Source organism: Numenius arquata, chromosome 14 (assembly GCF_964106895.1).
Source record: "Numenius arquata chromosome 14, bNumArq3.hap1.1, whole genome shotgun sequence".
NCBI classification, from domain to species: domain Eukaryota; kingdom Metazoa; phylum Chordata; class Aves; order Charadriiformes; family Scolopacidae; genus Numenius; species Numenius arquata.
This window is the reverse complement of record NC_133589.1, coordinates 5,510,592-5,529,125: the sequence shown is the minus strand read 5'-3', so window position 1 is coordinate 5,529,125 and position 18,534 is coordinate 5,510,592. Positions and strand designations below refer to the sequence as shown.

Sequence of the window (18,534 nt, the reverse complement as noted above, 5' to 3'; positions counted from 1 at the left end):
CAGGATCTCAGGAGCATCTCCAAGACACAGACAGTAGAGAACACCCCTACCCTCCTCATCAGACCAAGCCCAGCTACTGGCCTCCATTTTCTTTTATAGGGCCGAGGGAGCTGAATAGCCTTCAGCGGTTGCTGGCCCTGATGATTAACTCATTAACAGTTAACATATCTGTAAATGATCCTCACCTGAGTCTCCATCACAGCCACCTCCCCGTGGCAGCGCATTCCCCCGGCGCCAGACACCAGCACTGTTCACATCCATCAGCCCAAAACTGAGTCCCAGGGCACTGTGGGAAGCATTCAGTGTCAGTGTCCCTAAGGCTCTGCTCACTGTGTCTGGGCTCTACCTCCTCACCAAAATGGTATTTGGCCTTTTCCCGGGAGGCTGGTCCCAGCTGCATATGCCTTGAAGAGGCTCTTTGATATGACCTGCCTCCTCAGTGACCCATTCCTGCAGGTTTGAGGTTGAATTCCACACCTGAGACTTCAAGAATTCTAGTCCTTTTCCAGGCCCAGGTGCTGAAAGTGAGGTCCCACCACCAGCCTCTTGCCCTCAGGCCCTGCATGAGCTGAGGAGCACAGTCCTGCTTCCCATCCCACCTACACCACAGGCAAGTGGGACCCACTCTGATTCACTAGCCCAGAAACCCTAATATCAGCCCCAACCACCGATGGAGACCCCAAGGAGATGCAGCTCCATGGCTGGAGCCCACTGGTGCCTCAAAGGGCCTCTCGTGGCTGCATTGGATTGAGCGTGGCCAACTGGCTCTGGGTTTACTGGTTGCCCCTTCTGTAAATGTTTTCCTATGGGTCCTGTGGGACGATGAGAGGTTCAGAGAGGTCTGATCCTCCCAGCGCTGGCCATGCTCCGTACTCGGTTACACCACGGTGTAACAGAGCCACAAGTTCCTCCATGGGACCTGGGCTTTACCAAGAAGTAGAGTTACACACAAGGACAAGTCTGATGCTCAGGAGTTACCGACGTGGCCTCTGCTACAAGAGGGAAAATGCTGACTCTGAAATCCTCTTTACAGGCACTGACGTGGCGTTTTCTAACCCAGGATGTTGCTTCCTCTCCATGTGGGGCCTCAACGAGGCGCCCACTTCCTCGAGAGGCAGAAGATCCCCACCACATCCTGTGCCCAGGCATGGGTCAGTACCGGTCCCCAGCCGATGTGACACCTCTATGCGATACCTGCATCAGCAGTGCTGGCTGCTGGCCCATGTCCCTGGCTTTATCCACATGCAGCACCCCAGGAGTGAGCTTAAAGCCAGGCTTAACCACCGCAGCTACCCCTGGGCCAGCCCCACTGCCGGGGTGCATCACCCCGTCAATGCCCCGGCATTGCTGGCACCCCGGGGGAGCAGCCAGTTCCCAAAAAGCAGCCTGGGACCAGCTTTCCCGCTCTGGCCCCGCTCACTGTGCTGGTACAGGGCATTTATTCTGGTCTCCAGGGGCTTGCTGGGGGGCAGCTGGTGGCCGGCGTGATGGATCAGTGATCAGTGATCGTTCTCCTCCCTTCTTCACCTGACCTTCCCTCCCTCTTCCTCCCCACCACCTCATCTTTCCGGCTCCATCCCCAGCCAAACACAAACCCGGCAGTGCTCTTTGCTGCTGGGGACAGGCAGCACCAGAGGGGAACGGGCGGCAGGGTTTCTTCTCAGGAAAACTGCCCGTAGTGTCACACCAGTCCCCTTTCTCTGTGGCTGGCTCTGGGTGGTGTCATGCCATGGGCTTTCTCTTGCAGCGCTTTCAGGCTGTGCCACATTCCCGACCTCTGGGCACAGCGTTGTGTGAAGGGGCAGCATCCGTCCCTCTGCCCGCTCACTGAGGTGAGCAAAGCCCCCGTACCCACCGGGGTTTGCGGTATGAGCCATCTCACACTGTCCAGCCCTGCCACCATCCAGGCCCAGCCCACAGCCCCTCCGTGGAGGCAAAGCCAGGCTTGAGACACCCCCTCCTCTCCCATCCTCCCCAAACAGCACCATGGGCCACAGCACAGCATGGAGCTGCGGAAGGCACCAGCTGGAGAGGAGCAGGGGAGCCCGGGATCGCCTCCTTAACAAAGCTCCCTGGGCCCGCAGCGGAAGCGGAAGAGGCTCCCCTCCCTCCTCTTCCTCCCTCCTGCGTGGGGATTTTGCAGCCAGGTAAACACAGGATGTTGATGAAACAGGCTTGGGCTCGGCAGATTGGGCAACCTGGGAGGTGGCAGGAGCTCTCAGAAGCTCCCAGTATCTAACACGCAGCCCAGGGGCGGCCGTACAGTTGGGAAGGGTGATTCCAGAGCTCACTGCACCCTCCTCTGCCTGTCCCCAGGGTCACAAAACTCCCCTGTGTGGTGGACAAGGCAGCGTGGGCTGGTGGTCAAACCTTGGGCAGGGTGGGCTCCTTCCCACCCACTGCTGTGCATCCTCGGGTGAGCCACCACACGTCCTTAGCCCTTGGGATCTCCTTGCAAGCCGGGCTGATGCTCACAGCGTATAGCACCGAGCACCTTGCTTTGACACCCAACCGACGGCAACCACATGGCATCTCCTGGGTCCCTCAACACGGGGGACATGCAGGGCACAGGGAAGGGGCTCCAGACCCATCAGGATCCCACCCTGCCAGGCATCAGCTCAGCATCCGCCGCTCATGGCTGGCACTGCAGGGACAGGCTCTTCCCTGCTCTGGTACAGTGTGTGCTGTACAAAATATGGCTACTTGACAAGGCACAAGAGGGAAGATGGGGGGGGAAAAAAACCCAACAACCTTGTTTTGATTTTCCTTGGATGCCTCAGGCCGGCAGTTAGTCAGCCGTTGGCTCCCGGACTGAGCCTTGCAGGGCTCTGCAGTACAGCCTCATGGCTGGCAGCCGGGTATCAGGGGGGTCCCAGGCTTCTTCTGAGGGCTCTGGTGAGCGTGGGATGGGAAGGGGCAGATTTGGGGCTGCTCATGAGCAGGCAGAAGGGTTTTCCCAGGGAATAAAGCAGCTAGAGGACAGGAGGTGACAGGCACCTCCAGTTTTGCAGTACCAGGATGGCCCCTTCGAGGGGTTCCCTGGAGGCAGCGTGACGCTGCGTGGTTTCTTCCTGGGATCGGGGCACCCCATCCCACTCCGTGGCAGTGAGTTGGGATGGGACACCCAGAAACCAGCTGAATGCAGGAGCGTTTGTCTCCCAACCGAGAAATGGGGCTGCAAACTGCTCCAGCATCCAGCCCAGATCGCTCCTGGGGTGTGGGTGCTGCTGTCACCCCTGAGGTGACCACCTATATTCAGCCAGCAGCCAGGGACTGCAAGCCACCAGTGGGCCTTGAACGAGCCACTAGCGAGCAGAAGGGACCCAGCCCCTGGGCAGGGATGGTGGCCAGGGCAGCAGGAAGGAGCCAGGCAAGGGAAGGGGGGATGAGGTGTACCATGTGGTGCTGGAGGTGGCCGGACAGGGATGCCAAAGGGACTACCGGCATGTGGCACTGTCCCCAGTGTCCCCCGTGTCCCCCTGGACACTGCTGCCATCTGCTGGCAGGACCCAATCCTGCTCCGGTCCTGAGTCTGGTCACTGCACCAAGGCCTGGGGACCCTGCTGTGACCCCACTGTCCTGCACCCCACTCTCTGGCACACAGGGCAGCGTGTCACCGTGCATGGCTCCGAGCCAGACACCCCAAGGTGCTCCCCAAGCCTCCCTGCTGTGAGCCCAAGGATGCTGGGCCCCAAAACTGTTCACAGTGTCCATCTGGGTCACAGCAGGTTGTCACCCCACGCTAACCTGCTCCCTGGACTGCAGATTTCTCCCATGCTGATCCCCTCCCAGTGCTCAGACACCTCTGTGCCCAGCTCACCCCACCACTGCCGCTGCCTTGTTCTATGCCCGTTGCAAGCAGGACCCCCGCCTGGGAGCCCAGCATCGTCCAGTTTGTACTGGTGGATGCTGGGACAGGATCAGGCCCTTGGCTGGCAGCAAGCTTAGAGCTGCAGGTTTTTCCAGGGAGCGTCCAGCTCCGCTTCTCACTGAGGCTGCCGAGTGGCAGAGGAAACTCACCCCAAGATAGTCATCTTCCTGCTGCAGTCCTGTCCCCTGGGTCTCTCCGGGCTGCATAGATTTGCTGAGTCCCATCCTCCTCGTGACAGGCGTGCACATACCGAGCCTATTCCCACGGCCCCCCCCTGCCCTCCCCGGCATTCCCAGCATTTCCGCTTCCCCTGGGACCAGCAAGTCCCGGGGCTGTGCTGGGGATAACCATTGGGAACTGGGGAATCACTGGGTGCAGGGACATCCAAGGCCACCCTGCATGTCCCTCTCTGCCTTCCATGGGCATCAAGACCCTGAAAATGGCCTTGGTGGGATGTTACATGGCGTTTGCTTTTCAGATGCACTTGGGAAGCGGGGTTGAGATTTGGAGGAGGAGAACGACCAAGACGATGTCCCCACAGAGGGTCTTTGAGCACTCCAGCTCATCCCTTCCTGGGGCAGATGGCAGTGGTGTCCTGCTCCTCGCTGGAAAATGCCCAAGTCCATGGGCAGGGATTGAGCTGCAGCTGTCGCTGGTTTAATTCCTCGCAGCGAAGCAAAACCAGCATCCGGCGGATTTTCTGTGTGCTTCATGCCACGGCCCACACACACGATGAGAAGGCTGCACAGCATTGGGGACCTTCCCGTTGGGAACGAATCCCTGTGTGCAAGCCCCACAGACTTAGTGCCTGACGCCCACGAGAGCTGCAGGAAGTTGTTTAAGTCTAAAAGAGATTTTTTTTCCCTAGCCCTGCAAAAAAATAAAAAGATGGAAAAAATCAACAACCAAAGGGCTACAACCCAAAAAGCAGGTAACAGCTATGCTGAAACCTCGCTGTTGGGAGCTGGGACCTTGCATGTGGCTTTCGGTCTGATTTCCAAAGAAACCAGGTGTGTGCATCCACCCCACCTCCCTGCGCCTCCAGCCGTCCCACCCTCCGTGATTTACTTCTGTTGAAACAACCGTTCCCACCAAGCTGCCTTTCAATGGCTGTGCCAGCAGCTCAGCCATCACAAGACATCAGAGACTCCCCCATCAGCACACCTGACCTTCTCGTGCTCTCCAGACACGCTTCGCCCACATCCTCAACCTACGTGTCCGTCCCATCGCCATCCTGCTTCCTTCCAAAACCCCGTGGATACCTGATGCCGCTACCCACCGTAGAGGTGATGCCGAATCAGGTCACCAGCCAACGGGTCTCTGGCATCCAGGTGGGCTGGCACAGCTCCCCCGGCCCCCCAGCTCCCAGCACATCTGGGCAGCTGTGCCCACCAGCAGCGTCTTGCGTGGTGCTCACCGTTTCGCCCCGGCAGCGCGCTGACATCAGCGCGGCTTCCTGCCTGCCAGCACCGCCACGCCGTGCGCTCACCCCATACCCACACAGCCCCACAGCCGTGGGGCGGCGAGCCCCAGGCAGCTCTGTGCCCCTGACACAGTGAGCCCCTGGGTCCCCTGGCCACCACCACCTGGTGACAGCCAGTGCCATGGAGTCGGTGGCCCTGTACAGCTTCCAGGCGACGGAGAAGGACGAGCTGCCATTTCAGAAAGGGGACACTCTGAAGGTACGGGGGGCAGGGGTGTCACCAGCTATGGGGGTCACCAGCCATAGGGGGATTAGATGTTGCTGCTTTGGGGGACAGAGTCAACACATGGCATGGGGTGACGCTGTCTTTTTCATTGCCCCTGGCTTTGCTGCCTCTTTGGGGCTTTCTTGGGGGGAGAAGGAGCCGTCTTTGAGGTTTTTGAGGTGTGGAGTAGCGTCCCCAGTAGTGGTGGGTTCCGCTTGTCTGTGCCACCAGCCACATCTCCAGAGAGATCCCAGCTGGGATGAGGCACAGGGACGTCCGTGCCACCAGCTGTGCTCTGTGGCATCCTCCTGGGGCTGGAACACATTTTCCCTGCTCCACAGAGACATTGGGGACCGCAAGGATGTGGCAGGAGGGAGCATGTGCCCAAATCCCCACCGAGGCACTGGCATCAGGACGGGCTCTCGGATGCCACCCTGGCATCCCAAAAAGCTTCGGGGAGGGCTCAAAACTGGGGGCTGCCACCCTGCCATGGGGACGAGGGCACCCTGCCACGCTGCCTGGCTACTCGCCCTTCTCTGCGGGGCTGATGCTGAGATGCCAGCAGCTCCTCTTGGACCCCCGGCACCCAGCTGTCCTCCCCCCGCCCCGGGTAGGTGCAGCCAGCCCTGGGGAGGGCAAGGGCATGGCCCGGCTGTAACCCAGGGCCCCAAACTCGACGTGCCCATCCCTGGTGTGTTTTCCCCGCGGCCCCGGCGCTGTGCCCCGGGGTTTCGGATCCTGTTTGCACAGCTGTGCCGGCCCCCGGGCCCCTGCGTGGGAGGCTGGAAAATGGTGTCGCGCGGAAGCGGGTGTCAGCACCCCTGCTCGCACCAGGGCGCTTCCTCCCACGGAGCAACCCAGCTGCCACCTCCCCGGAGGGACGCCGGGGTCTGGCTGCCACCTCGGCTCCTCCAGGGACAGATGTTACCCTCTTCCCTAGTTGGGGGTGTGGGGCACCCCCCAGCTGCCAGCACCCACAGTGAGCCAGACCGACCATGAGCTGAGGACAGCTGGGAGGAGCAGCCAGCTCTGTTGCCCCCAAACACCCCCGAATCATGTCACCTTTGTCAGAATCCCCTTTTCCCCAGGTTTTGGGAGGGGACAGGGAGTCTGTGGGTCCCACTTGACCCCTCTCCCAGGGGGACGGCGGCCGGGCTGATGCCTCCCTGCTCTTCTCCCACCTTAGATCCTCAACATGGAAGATGACCAGAACTGGTACAAGGCTGAGCTGTTTGGCTGCGAGGGCTTCGTCCCCAAAAACTACATCAAAGTCAAGCCACACCCGTAAGTACCATCCCACCACAGGGAGAAGGGGGGCTCGAAGCCCCACTCTCTGGGTAGCACCCACTAGCACCAGGACATCCTCTCCCACCACCCAGGCAGCGATTCCAACGGTGCATCCTGGTGCCCAAAGGTCTGCCGCGAGCCAGGGTAGTTCCACACATGGGGAAACTGAGTCACAGAGCAATGGGGTCTGCCTGCTGGGCCAGTCTGCCATTGCCACCGCAGCCAGATGGCACCGGAGGCAGCAGCATGCCCACGTACCCCCGACACACAGAAATTAATCCCTCACACCGGGCTGCCCGCTAAATAAATGATAATTGGGGAACAACAAAGCGTTATGGGATTATGACTGCATTAGACACAATCCTATTACTGTGTTATTAAAGCCCAGCCTAATCCATCCCTGTTTTAACCTGTGTTTTATGTATCATTATCCCCTGGTAAATCACATTTAAATGCCATAGCAAAACCTGCTCGGGGCTGTGGCTGGGGGCCAGGAACGCGTGGGCTCAGGGCAGCCCGGGGCTGATCCCGTGGCCTCTCCAGCTTCGGTTAAGACAGGATGGGCGAGACGCAGCCTCTTCCATGCAGCACCTGGAGGGCTGGCACTGGGAGACGCTCTGTGCTAAAGTCCACGGCTGATCATTCATGGGACAATTATAACAGATAGCAGAGGGTCTCCATGGCCTGGGGATCCCGAATTCACGGACGCAGCCTTGGCAGGGAGGGGAGACTGGGACTCTGCTCCTCCACCTCGTTTCAGCAGCTGCCGGCAATGCAGGCAGGAAGGGTTTCATCCTGGCACGGAGGGTTTTCTGCTCTGCAAACACCCGCCCCCGTAGCACCTGGCAGGGCTGTTCCCATGGGGAGGCCATGGGACACGGGGGTGAGTGGTAGGGACAGGCAGCAAAGTGGAGGAGGAGGCACGTGACATGACAAGCTGGGTGACAGGATGCGGTTGTGGCTGTCAGCGATGCTGCACGAACCCCACATGGAAGAGGCAGCGCACGGGGACACCGCTGCACCCACAGCACCCTGTGGTCCCTTCCTCTGCAAAAGTGCTGTGACAGATCGGGGGCGGGGGGGGGGGAGGAAACAGAAGGGAGAAAATACTGCGGGGGGGGTCCCAGCCCTATGGGGAGCCCAATGGGGACCCTGCTCTTGCTGGCAACCGGGGCTCTTGGTGCCTCCATCCTGCAGGGTGGGATGTGGCACTGGGGTGTCCCTGGGTCTTGAGGGGTGCCCACGCAGCTGAGCCCGGTGCCCCTCGCAGGTGGTACGCGGGCAGGATCTCCCGGCACCTGGCAGAGGAGCGGCTCCTCAAGTGCAAGCACCCGGGAGCTTTCCTGATCCGCGACAGTGAGAGTTCTCCGGGGGAGTTCTCCATCTCCGTCAAGTAAGTGGCTGTGGGACACAGACGGACATGCAGTGGGATGGGCAGAGGTCCCACACAGCCCCCTGCTTTGGGGACCGAGAGCATCAGGCCACCCTCCCCACTGGGGAGAGGGTACTGGGGAAAGGGTGAGCGCCGTGCCTTGCCCAGGACACCTCAAAGGGGCTGGGGGCTGTTGAGCTGTACTCACCCTGCATCCAGGAGCAGCTTCACACAGGGCCTTCCTCCTTCCTCCCCTCTGTAGCCTCGTGCTCTGCCGTGGTCCCGGCTCCTCTCTGCTCCCTGCCTGTGCCGCTGGGCTGCATCGCTGCTTCGCCCGGGGTCCCTCACTGGGGTGCCCCTAAATACAGGCATGTGGGTAATGGCAGTGCTGGGACCAAGCGGCAAGCGTAGCCCAGGTGACATCGCCTGGAGGAAGAAGCTGCCCAGGGTATCCCCAGGGATGAAGGGCGGCAGCATCCCAATGCCGCAGGGCCAATGATTTCAGCATTGGCAGCCAGGACTGTATGAAGGCAGCGTGCCAACGGGCAGAGCCTGTCCCCAGGCCTCTCACCCCATCGCTGCCCCTTCCCTGCCCAAGGCCAGGGTAGCAGGAGACAGCCCCAGGCCAGCCAGGCACTTTCTCACGCTGCTAATCTCTAATTAAGCGTTTAAGGAGTTTCTTGCCCATAATGAAAGGGAGCCGTGTTCTGCCGTGCGTCACCAGCGTGGCCAGGTCCCTGCCCCTGCCTGGGGACCTGGCAGTGGTGGGTCCCTGCAGCAGCCCCATGCCAGCCCCGTGGTGTGGGCACCCCAACCTGCTACCCCCAAGTACACACCGAGGGGGTGACAGCATGCGGGGCTAGCTAGGAAAACCCCAGCCTGCCATGTCCTCCCATGGCTTGGGTGTCCCTGGGGGCACAGGGGATTTGGGAGCCTAAGCCCAGCCTTTGCAGTCTCCTCCTGATATGTGCTGAGCCGAGCCAGCGAGGCCAGGAGTGACCCCAGTGCCACTGTCACCCCTGGCCATGGCAGCATGGTTGTAGTGGGACCCACGGGTGCAGCCGCATCCTGCACAGCCTGACCAGCCCAACAAGCAGCCCACGATGCTGGGAGAGGGTCTGGGTGCTGCCAGCATCCCAGGGCCAGGGTAATGTTTGTCCTTTTCCCACAGCTATGGGCAGCACGTCCAGCACTTCAAGGTGCTCAGGGAGAGAAACGGCAAATATTTCCTCTGGGAGGAAAAGTTCAATTCCCTCAACGAGCTGGTGGATTTCTACAGGACGACCACCATTGCCAAAAAGCAGCAGATCTTCCTGCGGGACGAGGACCAGACCCAGGAGGTACCTTCAGGGGATGGGGACATGGGGACGTGCAGGGCTGGGGTGTAGAGTGACAGCACGGCCAGCAGTGGGGACAGGTTGGGAGCTGTGTCTGACCCCCTTTGGGATCCCCCATCACTCCTCTGGTACCAGGGCTGCCACCCCCCTGCTATGATCCACGGGGAAACTGAGGCACAGGCCATGGTCTCACTTCACTCCAGACTGTGCTCATGAGGAGGCGTCCTGGAGATCAGGGATTTCCTCCTGCCTGAACTTCTCCTGCCCCTTCCTTGCTGCCATGGGACACTGGCAATGGCCAGGAAACAGTAGAGAAGGACAAAACCGAGGAAAGCAAACAGGCCAGCTCTGAGCAGAGACAAGGTCCAGAGCACCTTGGCACAGGCTACCCCACCACCCTCAGGCAAAGCATCCTGGGGGGGCTGGTCCCCAACCCCTGTTGTCAGTCCCTTCAAGGCTCAGCTCCCCCTCCATCTGCTGCATCCCTGCAGAGGGGGACAGGGACATCCTGGGAGCCCCCTGCTTAGGCTCGACTTGAGGCAGTGTCGAGCAGGAGAGGGTACAACAAACAGCCTGAGACAGGCAGTGCTGCAAGGAAGCCATCATGGTGGAGAAAAGCTACCAGCACGTCTCTACAGGGCAGGACAGGGCACGTCAGCTCGTTCCGGGACCACACCACGATCCCTTGGGCCAGGGATGATGCCCAGGGCGGGTGGCAGATCCTGACCAGCTTGGAACAGGGCACAGCCAGCTCCGGGTGAGCTCCAGCAAAGCTGACCCCTGGGGTGGTGGTTGTGGAGGTGGCGAAAGTGGTCCCTGCAAGCTGGGCTGGGGGCAGCTCTGCCACCCAGAGGGGCCTGAGGAGAGGGGTGCCAGCTGCCTCCAAGGTGTAGGGGTCCCCTGGGCACCCATTTCAGCTCTCACAGGCAGCAGGAACAGGGAGCTCTGTGCCCTGGGGTGCTCCCCTGCACTCTGGGCTCTCCCCTGCGCCCCAGGCTCTGGCTGCACCCCAGTGTGGTCCCCTGCTTCCCAGGCTCTGCCATGCACCCGGCATGGCATCTCTCTTCCTATGGCAGGATTTCCCTAGCTCCCATCTCTCATCCTCAAAGTGGACACCCCAGGTACCCCCATACCCTCTATGCTCTGGGACCCCAGGCTTGTCCTCACCATGTGGTGGCATGGGGGCTCAGGCAGTGCAACCCAGTGGAGAGGGGCTGGCAGACGGGGATACCTCTCCCCCCACTAACCCCTTCCCCTCGACTTTCCTCCAGGTGAGAAGACCCAAATTCGTGCAAGCCCAGTTTGACTTCTCAGCCCATGATGGCTCCCAGCTGCCCTTCCTCCGTGGGGACATCATCGAGGTCCTCGACTGCCCCGACCCCAACTGGTGGCAGGGGAAGATCTATGGCCGCGTTGGCTTCTTCCCCCGCAACTATGTCCACCCCATCCGCAAGTGAGCTGCTGCCTGTGCTGCGGACAAGCGGGGAGGACTGTGGCCCCCACTGCCCCCCACTCACCGGAGCTGCTTTGTGCCTGCTTCGTCCCCACGGATGGTGCCTGTCCCCACGCTGGGCTGCCAACACATGACGTCCCGGTGCCACGTGTGCTGTGGCGAAGGTAGAGGCCAGGCTAGCGGTGATCCCCATCCAGGGGCTGCCCTGCTCCAGCACCTTGAAACATCTGCCACGACTCTCCCTGCTCCCCCAACCCAGGAGACCTCCATCGCCCCCAGCCTGGACATCGCCTCTCGCTGCGGGCTGGCAGTGGTGGTCCCCAGGGAGCACCAGGGCCATAAAAACTTCTCCAGAGCCACAACCTGGCAGGGTGGCAGCAACGGGGGGAAAGAGCACGTGTGCCCCAAACCTTCACTTCTCTCCAGACCCTGTAAGCAAAGCCTGGACTCCATGGAGGGCTGGGATGTGGCCAGGTAATGCCATGGAGGGGTGCCAGGGCTCGGGGTGCCAGGGAAGGCTGGTCCATGGGGATTCAGTCCCGTAGGTGCTGTTCATAGCTGCAAAATGTGGAGTTGTTTTTTTTTTAATTATTGTTTTATTTAGAGATAGTAAAATGTGTTTGGGTGACACCCTTCAGTGTGGACGCGCCTTTTCCACCACCGCCACAGTGGTCCCATGGCCACATTCGTGTGCCTGCTGTTTCGCTGTGGTTTTGCTTCCCTTTGTGCTGCTTTGTGGTTTTGCAGCATCGACTCACCCACCCCAATACCTCTCCCCAGACCCCCTCCCCAGGTACTCGCTGCCCCCACAAATGAGCCCCTCACCTCACAGCCCCCCAGGATGCACTCAAGGTCCACAGAGCTGAGAACGCCCATCTCGTTGCACCAGCGGACTTAAAGATCCCATGTCCCAAATATGACAAATAAAAACTATCACCCGAATCCCCATTTCTGCCTGCCCCCCCAGCCCCTATGCCCCCCGCCCGGGGGCTGGCAGGCCCCTAGGCAAAATAGGCATAGCAGAAAATATTAATGCACATCAGGATAATGGCGTTGATGCCGCAGACGCGGGCCCAGAAGGGGGGGCCCGTGGCATCCCTGAGGGCTGTGGACGGGGATCCCTCGGCCTTTGCTGGCTGCTGGGTGCCTGGGGTGGCTGAGCGGGAACCTGGCACAAAAAGATGGTGAGCACAGGGGACAGGGTGCCGTGGGGACTGGCCACCTCCTGGCGGGTGGCACAACCCCGGGGAAACTGAGGCACGGGGCATCCATGCTGTCCTGCTGCCCACTACAGGCAGGGAGCAGGGGGCGCTGAATGTGCCTCCCCTGCCAGACACCCCCAAGGACACACTCACCATCAAGGTGTCCCTGGGATGGGGGGTCCACAGAGGGCTGAGGGGGCTCCCGTGAGAGGGTCCACCAGGTGAGATCCTTTAGCTGGAAACCAGAGCGAGATTTGGTGAGAAAACACCCCTGGGCCAGATTCCCCCCATGGGGATCCCCCTGGCCGAGCTCAGGGTGCCCCTGGGTGACACCAATGTCTCTGGCCAAGGAGGTCCAGTGGGTGGCCGCAGCCGTGGGGGCTGGGGTGAGGGGTCTCGGGTGCCCTGCTCACCCGAGCTGGAGGCGGCGGGGGGGTCAGCAGGCTGCCCCCCACCACGACGGCCCCCGTGGCAGCGCAGAGCAGTATGGCAAAGTGCAGGTAGTGGATGTCAGCGAGCAGCCAGGGCCGCCGGTCGGGGACCCCGCAGCGGGGCACGGGGTACGCCATCTCCAGTCCCATTCTGGCCAGCCCCAGCGCCAGCCCCGCCATCAGGCCCCAGAAAGCTCCCTGCAAAGCAAAGGTCCGCAGGGGGTGGCCGGACAGGGACAGCTGCCCCGCTGTGGGGACAATCACCCCTGGAGAGCCACCCTCTCCGGCCAGCCCTGGGAGAGGGTCAAGCAGCCCCTGCATGTTGGGGCAGCACCTCGCACCCCAGCCAGCCAAGGCCTGGCCCAAACCTGCACCCCCTCGGCAGGGGATGTCCCCTGCCAGCCCCGTTGGCTGTGTCACACTTAGCGGCCATGTATGGCAGCACCTGCCTCCTCCTCCTCCTCACACCAGCCACCCACCATTTCCTCGGGAAAACACCAGTGAGACTCAGTTCCTCTCCCCAGCCCCTTCAACATCGCCTCCCCCTTTCCTCCTCCCGACCCCCCAAGCCCATCTGGATCCCCGGGAGCAGGACGGGCAGGGAGGTGTTGGCATCAGCCCGTGTCCCCAAGCCATCCCCAGGTATGTACCTGCTCGTTAGCTCGAGGCCAGAAGACAGCCAGGACGAAGACGGCGGTGACGGGGGGAGCCAGGTAGCTGGTGACAGCCTGGATGTAGACGTAGAGCTGGCCACCGCTGGAGCTCTGCAGGATGGGGATCCAGACCACGCTGAGGGCCACCAGCACCACCGTGACCACCCTGCAAGCGGCAGCGATGTGGTGTGGGGTGATGCTCCTGTCCTACCCACACCTCCTTGCACCAGTGGCATCAGTAGCGTGTCCCCAGGGTCAGGGGCTGGGTCACAGTGCTGGTGCAGGAGAGCTGCCCACGGGATGCTGGAGGATTGGTGGGAGGATGCTCATCGTTGGGTGACACCCCCAGGGCCACAGAGGATGCTAATTGTGCCAGTGCTGGCTCTATCCTGGGCGGGTGAGCACTCTCCAGGCTTCTGCTCGGCTCCAGGGGCTGATAAGTTGGACACCCCCACGGGGAAACACTGGGCAACGGGCACTTTTGCTATGAAAAACCCCCAGCCGTGGAGGCTGTGTGCTCTGGGTGCTCTGCAGATTTGGGTGATGTTCTCGGCACCCTTGCATCCATCCAAAGCACCCAGCTGAGAGCCAGGGGCGTGGGCTGAGCTGGCCCATGCTCAGGTGCCCCTGGCCAGGCTGTGACAGCGGGGTGCATCTGTCCCCACATCCCAAAAGTTGCCATATTTATAGCTCAGCCCAGCTTCGCAGGATTACCTACATCTCCATCTGCTCATCTCGAAAAGCAGAAGTAGGAAAAAATAAAAGGAAAAAAAAGCAATGAAAGCATCTCTAGATGGACTCTCCCCTGCCTGCCTGGCGCGCTGGAAAGAGGAAGCAGCCCCGAGCACAAAACACCGACCCTGGCCCACGGGGTAGGAGGAAAAACCCCACATTCAGTACATCTTTAAGCCACAGATGATGCTAAAAGGTCACGGGAAAAATGGAGGAAGGTCTGAGAGTGGTGGTGAGCTGGGGGGTGCTGGGCGGCTGTGGCCCCCTCCACAGATCAGGATCCATGGTGGAGGGGAGGATCCAGTGTTCTTGTCACCACCTCGGCACAGAGCACCCATCAGACACCAGCAGGGATTCCCAGCCAGGCGGCATGGCCACAGCAAGAGCTCAAACCCCCAGGTCCAGGAACTGGGAGCTTTCTCTGGTCCCACAAGGAAATCCCTTCCCACCCCGTGCTGAGCCGGACAGGGCATCCAGGGGTTGGCTGGGACCCCCCAATGTCTGCTCAGAAGCAACCCCGAGCCTTGTGTTCTGGCAGGTAGGAAAACCTCAAACTCGCAGCTTAAAGAGCTTTTTTTTTCCCCTCTCCAAAACGTTTATTATTTGCTATATCCCTGTGGGGCCATACGGCGGCGGCGATTGGCAGCGCCCTGCTCCCACTAATTGCCCGATGCGCTAACAAACTGCCCGGGATCAACTGCAGCAGCGACTCCCGCCCCGGGCGGGCAAAGCCCTTCGCAAACACTCATTAACCATCCTCGGGAAAGCTCTCGGGCGTTATTACACCCCTTGTCACCGGCACCAAAGCCAGTGTCAGGGAAGGGCGAGGCAGTCCCGAGACAAGCACCCTGGTTCCTATGGGGGAGCTGTGCGGGACTGCGGTTCCCTGGGATCATACCCATCCCCTTCCCACCTTCTGGAGATGGAGGATGCTAAGAAATAGCTGCTCCTGGAGCCACCGGACCAGCCAACCATCCCTGCAGCCCCACATCAGCCCAGCCAGAGCCCTGACCCAGATTCCCTCCTTGTTATTGTCTGCCCTGCGCCCAGGACACTCCCTCGCACCCCGGCACCGCGCCGGGGCATTCCCCAGCACTGACTCTGCCGCCCCGAGCACTGCACCGCGGGCAGGTTCTGGGGCTCCTCGCTGTCCCCCGCCACCCCCCCGGGGCAGCTGGGGCATGTGCTCCCCTTTGCTGCCTGGAGAAGGTCCCTCATGCACTTTGCTTGGGACTTCAGTGGGGAGCAGCCACCGGCTTTTCCTGGGGAACGGGCTGTGGGTGGCGAGGGAGAGGATTTGCACCGGGCACAGCCCTGCCCCTCCAAACGCCCCGAACGCTCCGTCTGCCTTTCCAGTGCTTTCATACATAAAATAATCCAAGGGCTTGTTTTCCTTTCATAAACCAGGCTGAGGGCAGGCACTTTGCTGGCTTCCAGGCACTAAAGGCAGATCACAGAGGGCCAGACCAGCCCCACCGGTCTCCCCGAAACCCACGGTCTCCCTGAAACCCATGGTCCCTACCTGCCCACCAAGAGCAGCTCTCGCTCGCCAGCCCCCGGCCTCAGCTTCCTCCAGATGTCCATGGTGAAGAGTGTGCTGCTGCTGTTGAATATGGAGGTCAGGGATGACATGAGTGCAGCCATCATCACCGCAATCATCAGACCCCGCAGCCCTGGGGAAAAAAGGAACCATCAGAGAGCAGCTGAGCCAGGGGCATGGGATGGGATGGGATGGGATGGGATGGGATGGGATGGGATGGGATGGGACAGCCCCAATGCTTCACTCAGGGGTAATGCATCCCCCTCCACAAGCACATGCTGGGGTCTCCCCTGGGGCAAGGATGGGGTTTGGGGACACCGAGCTGCACCCCAGGATGCTGGGACCCTGCGCTGCCCCAGGGTTACCCACATCCCCTGACCTCACTTCTGGAGTCACCCTCGGAGGGGCTACATGGGCCGTCCCATGCATGAACCCACCCAGACCATCCATGGGGTCCCCCGCAACATCCAAGCCATGATGCAGCCCTGGGGTACGGCAAATCCCAGTGGAGATGGAGGTGCACCCTCCCACCCACCTACCACTGGGCATCAGCTCGACCACCAGCTTGGGGTAGGCGATGTTGGAGCAGCCCACGGCAGCCCCACACACACGGGTGCACTCCTCAGGGTCCACGCAGGCCACAGCATCTGTGGGACAGAGAAAGTGATGTGCCAGGACCCCTCGCAGGGCAGGGGCCAGCCCAGCACCCCTTCCCTCCCCTGGCAACCCCTTTCACCAGGTTGGATATTGGCCCTTCGCTATGGCCACGGTGCCCAGACCTTGGCAGAGAATCAGGTGGAGAAGCAGAGAGCACAACCCCCATGGAGATCCGCCGATGCTTCCCTCCAGCCTTGTTCCCCTCCATCAGCCTCAACGCAGGCAGGATCTGGCCCAGCAGCATCACCCTCGCCTCCCGCTGCCCTGCACCCAGCCCAGCTCCGCTTGGATGTACCCCCACCAAGCCCTCCCCGCGTTAAAGGCAGCAACAGCCGCCCCAAGGGGGGGACCTCCGGAGCCGGGACAGGTCCCACCAGGACCTGAGGCTTCGGATGGAGGCAGCAGAGCCCAGCAGGCAGGAGCTGCCCGTCCCTGTGCATGGGGCCAGGCGGGTTCATGCACCGTTGTGGCAATTACCTCCTCATGGGCAGCACCCAGCAGCTCCCGGGGACGCGCGTGGCAGCTCGCCAGGACCGTCAACACCCAATTACTTCTCTGTCTCAACGAGCGCTCAAGCCTTTTTTTTTTTTTTTTTTTTTTATTGTTACGCTCATAAAATATTGAAATGGATGGAAATTAATGCCAGGCATAAATATGGATGGGCTGCCTGGCTCTCCGGTCTGCATCCTCCTGCCAAGGAGCACGGGGAAGAGCACGGGTGATCCCTGCACAGGACCGGGAGCATCGCCCTGGTCCTCCTCCACGGTGACCTCCACCGAAGCCCCCCACCGAAGCCCCCCAGCAGCAGCGGCTGGGGAAGGGACATACCAGCCGGTAACACCTCGGGGCTTTCAGTAGAGGACTGTGAGGTGCGATGTGGGTTGCAATGGGGATGTGCAACACAGGGTGCAGGCAACAAACCACAGGCAACGCTCCGCACATCCCAAGGACGCTGAAAAAGCCCAGCCTGGGCCACTTTTCCCCAAGGTTAGAGTCAGCGCCGGGGCTCCAGTGACTCTGTCCTCCAGCAGCTGTGAGTAAAGCTGCTGTCACCGCTCTGTGCCTCAGTTTCCCCCCTCTCTAAAACACCACGTTGTGAGTGGCTCCATGCAAATGGCTGGCGGGTGGAAGATGCTCCAGAGGGCAAAGCAGCGTCTGGGTGTTACAGCCCAGCCAAAACACCAGCCTGAGGGCTCAGCTCTGCTGCCAAACCCTTTGGTGGGACCCAGGAACATGTGGAAAGCAGGAGCCAAGCCCAGCGGGGCAGCCAGAGCCCCCAAGCCGGGAGCAGAGCCCAGCATCATACCCCGCTTCCTCGCTTTATCATTAGGCCCTCTGCTAGAGATGGGAAATTAATTAGGAGCTTGTAATTAATGCTTCCATCTGCAGCCGGGAGGAGCCGGTGCCTGTGCTGGGCGCTCCCTGTTCAGCTGGGTCAGCCCGGGGCAGCCAAACGGGGACACCTATAATGGTGGGGACAGACCTGCTTGGCCACAGTGACCTGTCCCTGCAAGCAGGCAGGGGATTAAAAAGAAGATGCAATTTGGGTGCTGAATTCACCATATGGGGTGAAGACACCTGGGTCCCATCTCCCCAAGGCTGGGAATGGGGGACCCAGGCATCTTTGCCCCACATGGGGGTCTGTGGATGCTCCAGGTGTGGGGCTCTGTCGTCCCAATTCCCCCCTCCAAGGTGGCTGTAGGAGCCAGCACATCGCACCACCGATGGGGTGCTGTGTTTACACCGCTGTGTAATAAATCATAAGCGCACACACACCCTGCTAAAGAGACCATAAATCTCCTTGCACAATAAAAACAGAGCCGGGGCAGCAGGCGGCGGCTGAGGTGGGTATAACCACAGCACGCTCCAGCCACGCCACGCACACCCGCGCTTGATGCACCGGCCCCAATCCAGGGCATCTCCCAACCTACCGGGGCTGGGCCACCCCAAGGGGGAAAATGGCCAGGGATGAAGTGTCGGAGCTCCCCCATGGGTGCTGGCCGGGTGCTCGGCTCTGTCATGTTTGCAGTCCCACATGCAACTCCATCAGCAAAGGGGCCACCACTGCTTGCTCAGCAGGGCTGGGATTTCACCCAAAATACCCAGTTTTGCCTCCAGCATCCTCAGCCTCTGCTGCACCCCTCACTGCCCAGGTCACGGCGGGGAGGTGATGTCCCACCACTGGGAAATCACCACAGGGTCGGTGCAGCCTTTCCGTAAAGTCATCAGCTCCATCTGAAATACCTCCTAAGCTGATATTTTGTGGGAGCTGAATGCTTCCTTCCTCCTTGTGTCCTGATCCCAACACACG

General features: G+C 60.9%; 2 protein-coding genes across 9 annotated transcripts in view; one reads left to right on the top strand and one right to left on the bottom strand.

Annotated features, from left to right (window-relative positions):
* Positions 1–5,342: 5,342 nt before the first annotated feature.
* GRAP (GRB2 related adaptor protein) lies at positions 5,343–11,637 on the top strand. 6 transcript variants are annotated; one of them, XM_074158492.1, is made up of 6 exons: positions 5,476–5,553; positions 6,746–6,843; positions 8,117–8,239; positions 9,390–9,558; positions 9,624–9,625; positions 10,835–11,631. In XM_074158492.1, exons 1-6 carry the CDS (start codon positions 5,476–5,478, stop codon positions 11,010–11,012), a joined length of 648 nt encoding a protein of 215 aa, XP_074014593.1. In that variant the 3' UTR covers positions 11,013–11,631. The 6 variants fall into 6 exon arrangements, with proteins under 6 accessions (XP_074014592.1, XP_074014593.1, XP_074014594.1 ...); XM_074158491.1 differs by lacking the exon at positions 9,624–9,625 and having other exon boundaries at positions 5,343–5,553; positions 10,827–11,637; XM_074158493.1 differs by lacking the exon at positions 8,117–8,239.
* Positions 11,638–12,009: 372 nt separating this feature from the next.
* The window catches only part of SLC5A10 (solute carrier family 5 member 10), a 40,370-nt gene continuing 33,845 nt past the window's right edge, over positions 12,010–18,534 (bottom strand). For 2 of the 3 annotated variants that reach the window (XM_074158717.1, XM_074158718.1), the window contains 6 exons: positions 16,106–16,213; positions 15,549–15,699; positions 13,292–13,460; positions 12,624–12,839; positions 12,395–12,445; positions 12,010–12,135 (listed from right to left, as the gene is read on the bottom strand). In XM_074158717.1, the coding sequence (XP_074014818.1) occupies positions 12,010–12,135; positions 12,395–12,445; positions 12,624–12,839; positions 13,292–13,460; positions 15,549–15,699; positions 16,106–16,213 (821 nt within the window). The remainder of the gene's footprint in view (positions 12,136–12,394; positions 12,446–12,623; positions 12,840–13,291; positions 13,461–15,548; positions 15,700–16,105; positions 16,214–18,534) is intronic. The other variant, XM_074158719.1, reaches the window with a different exon arrangement.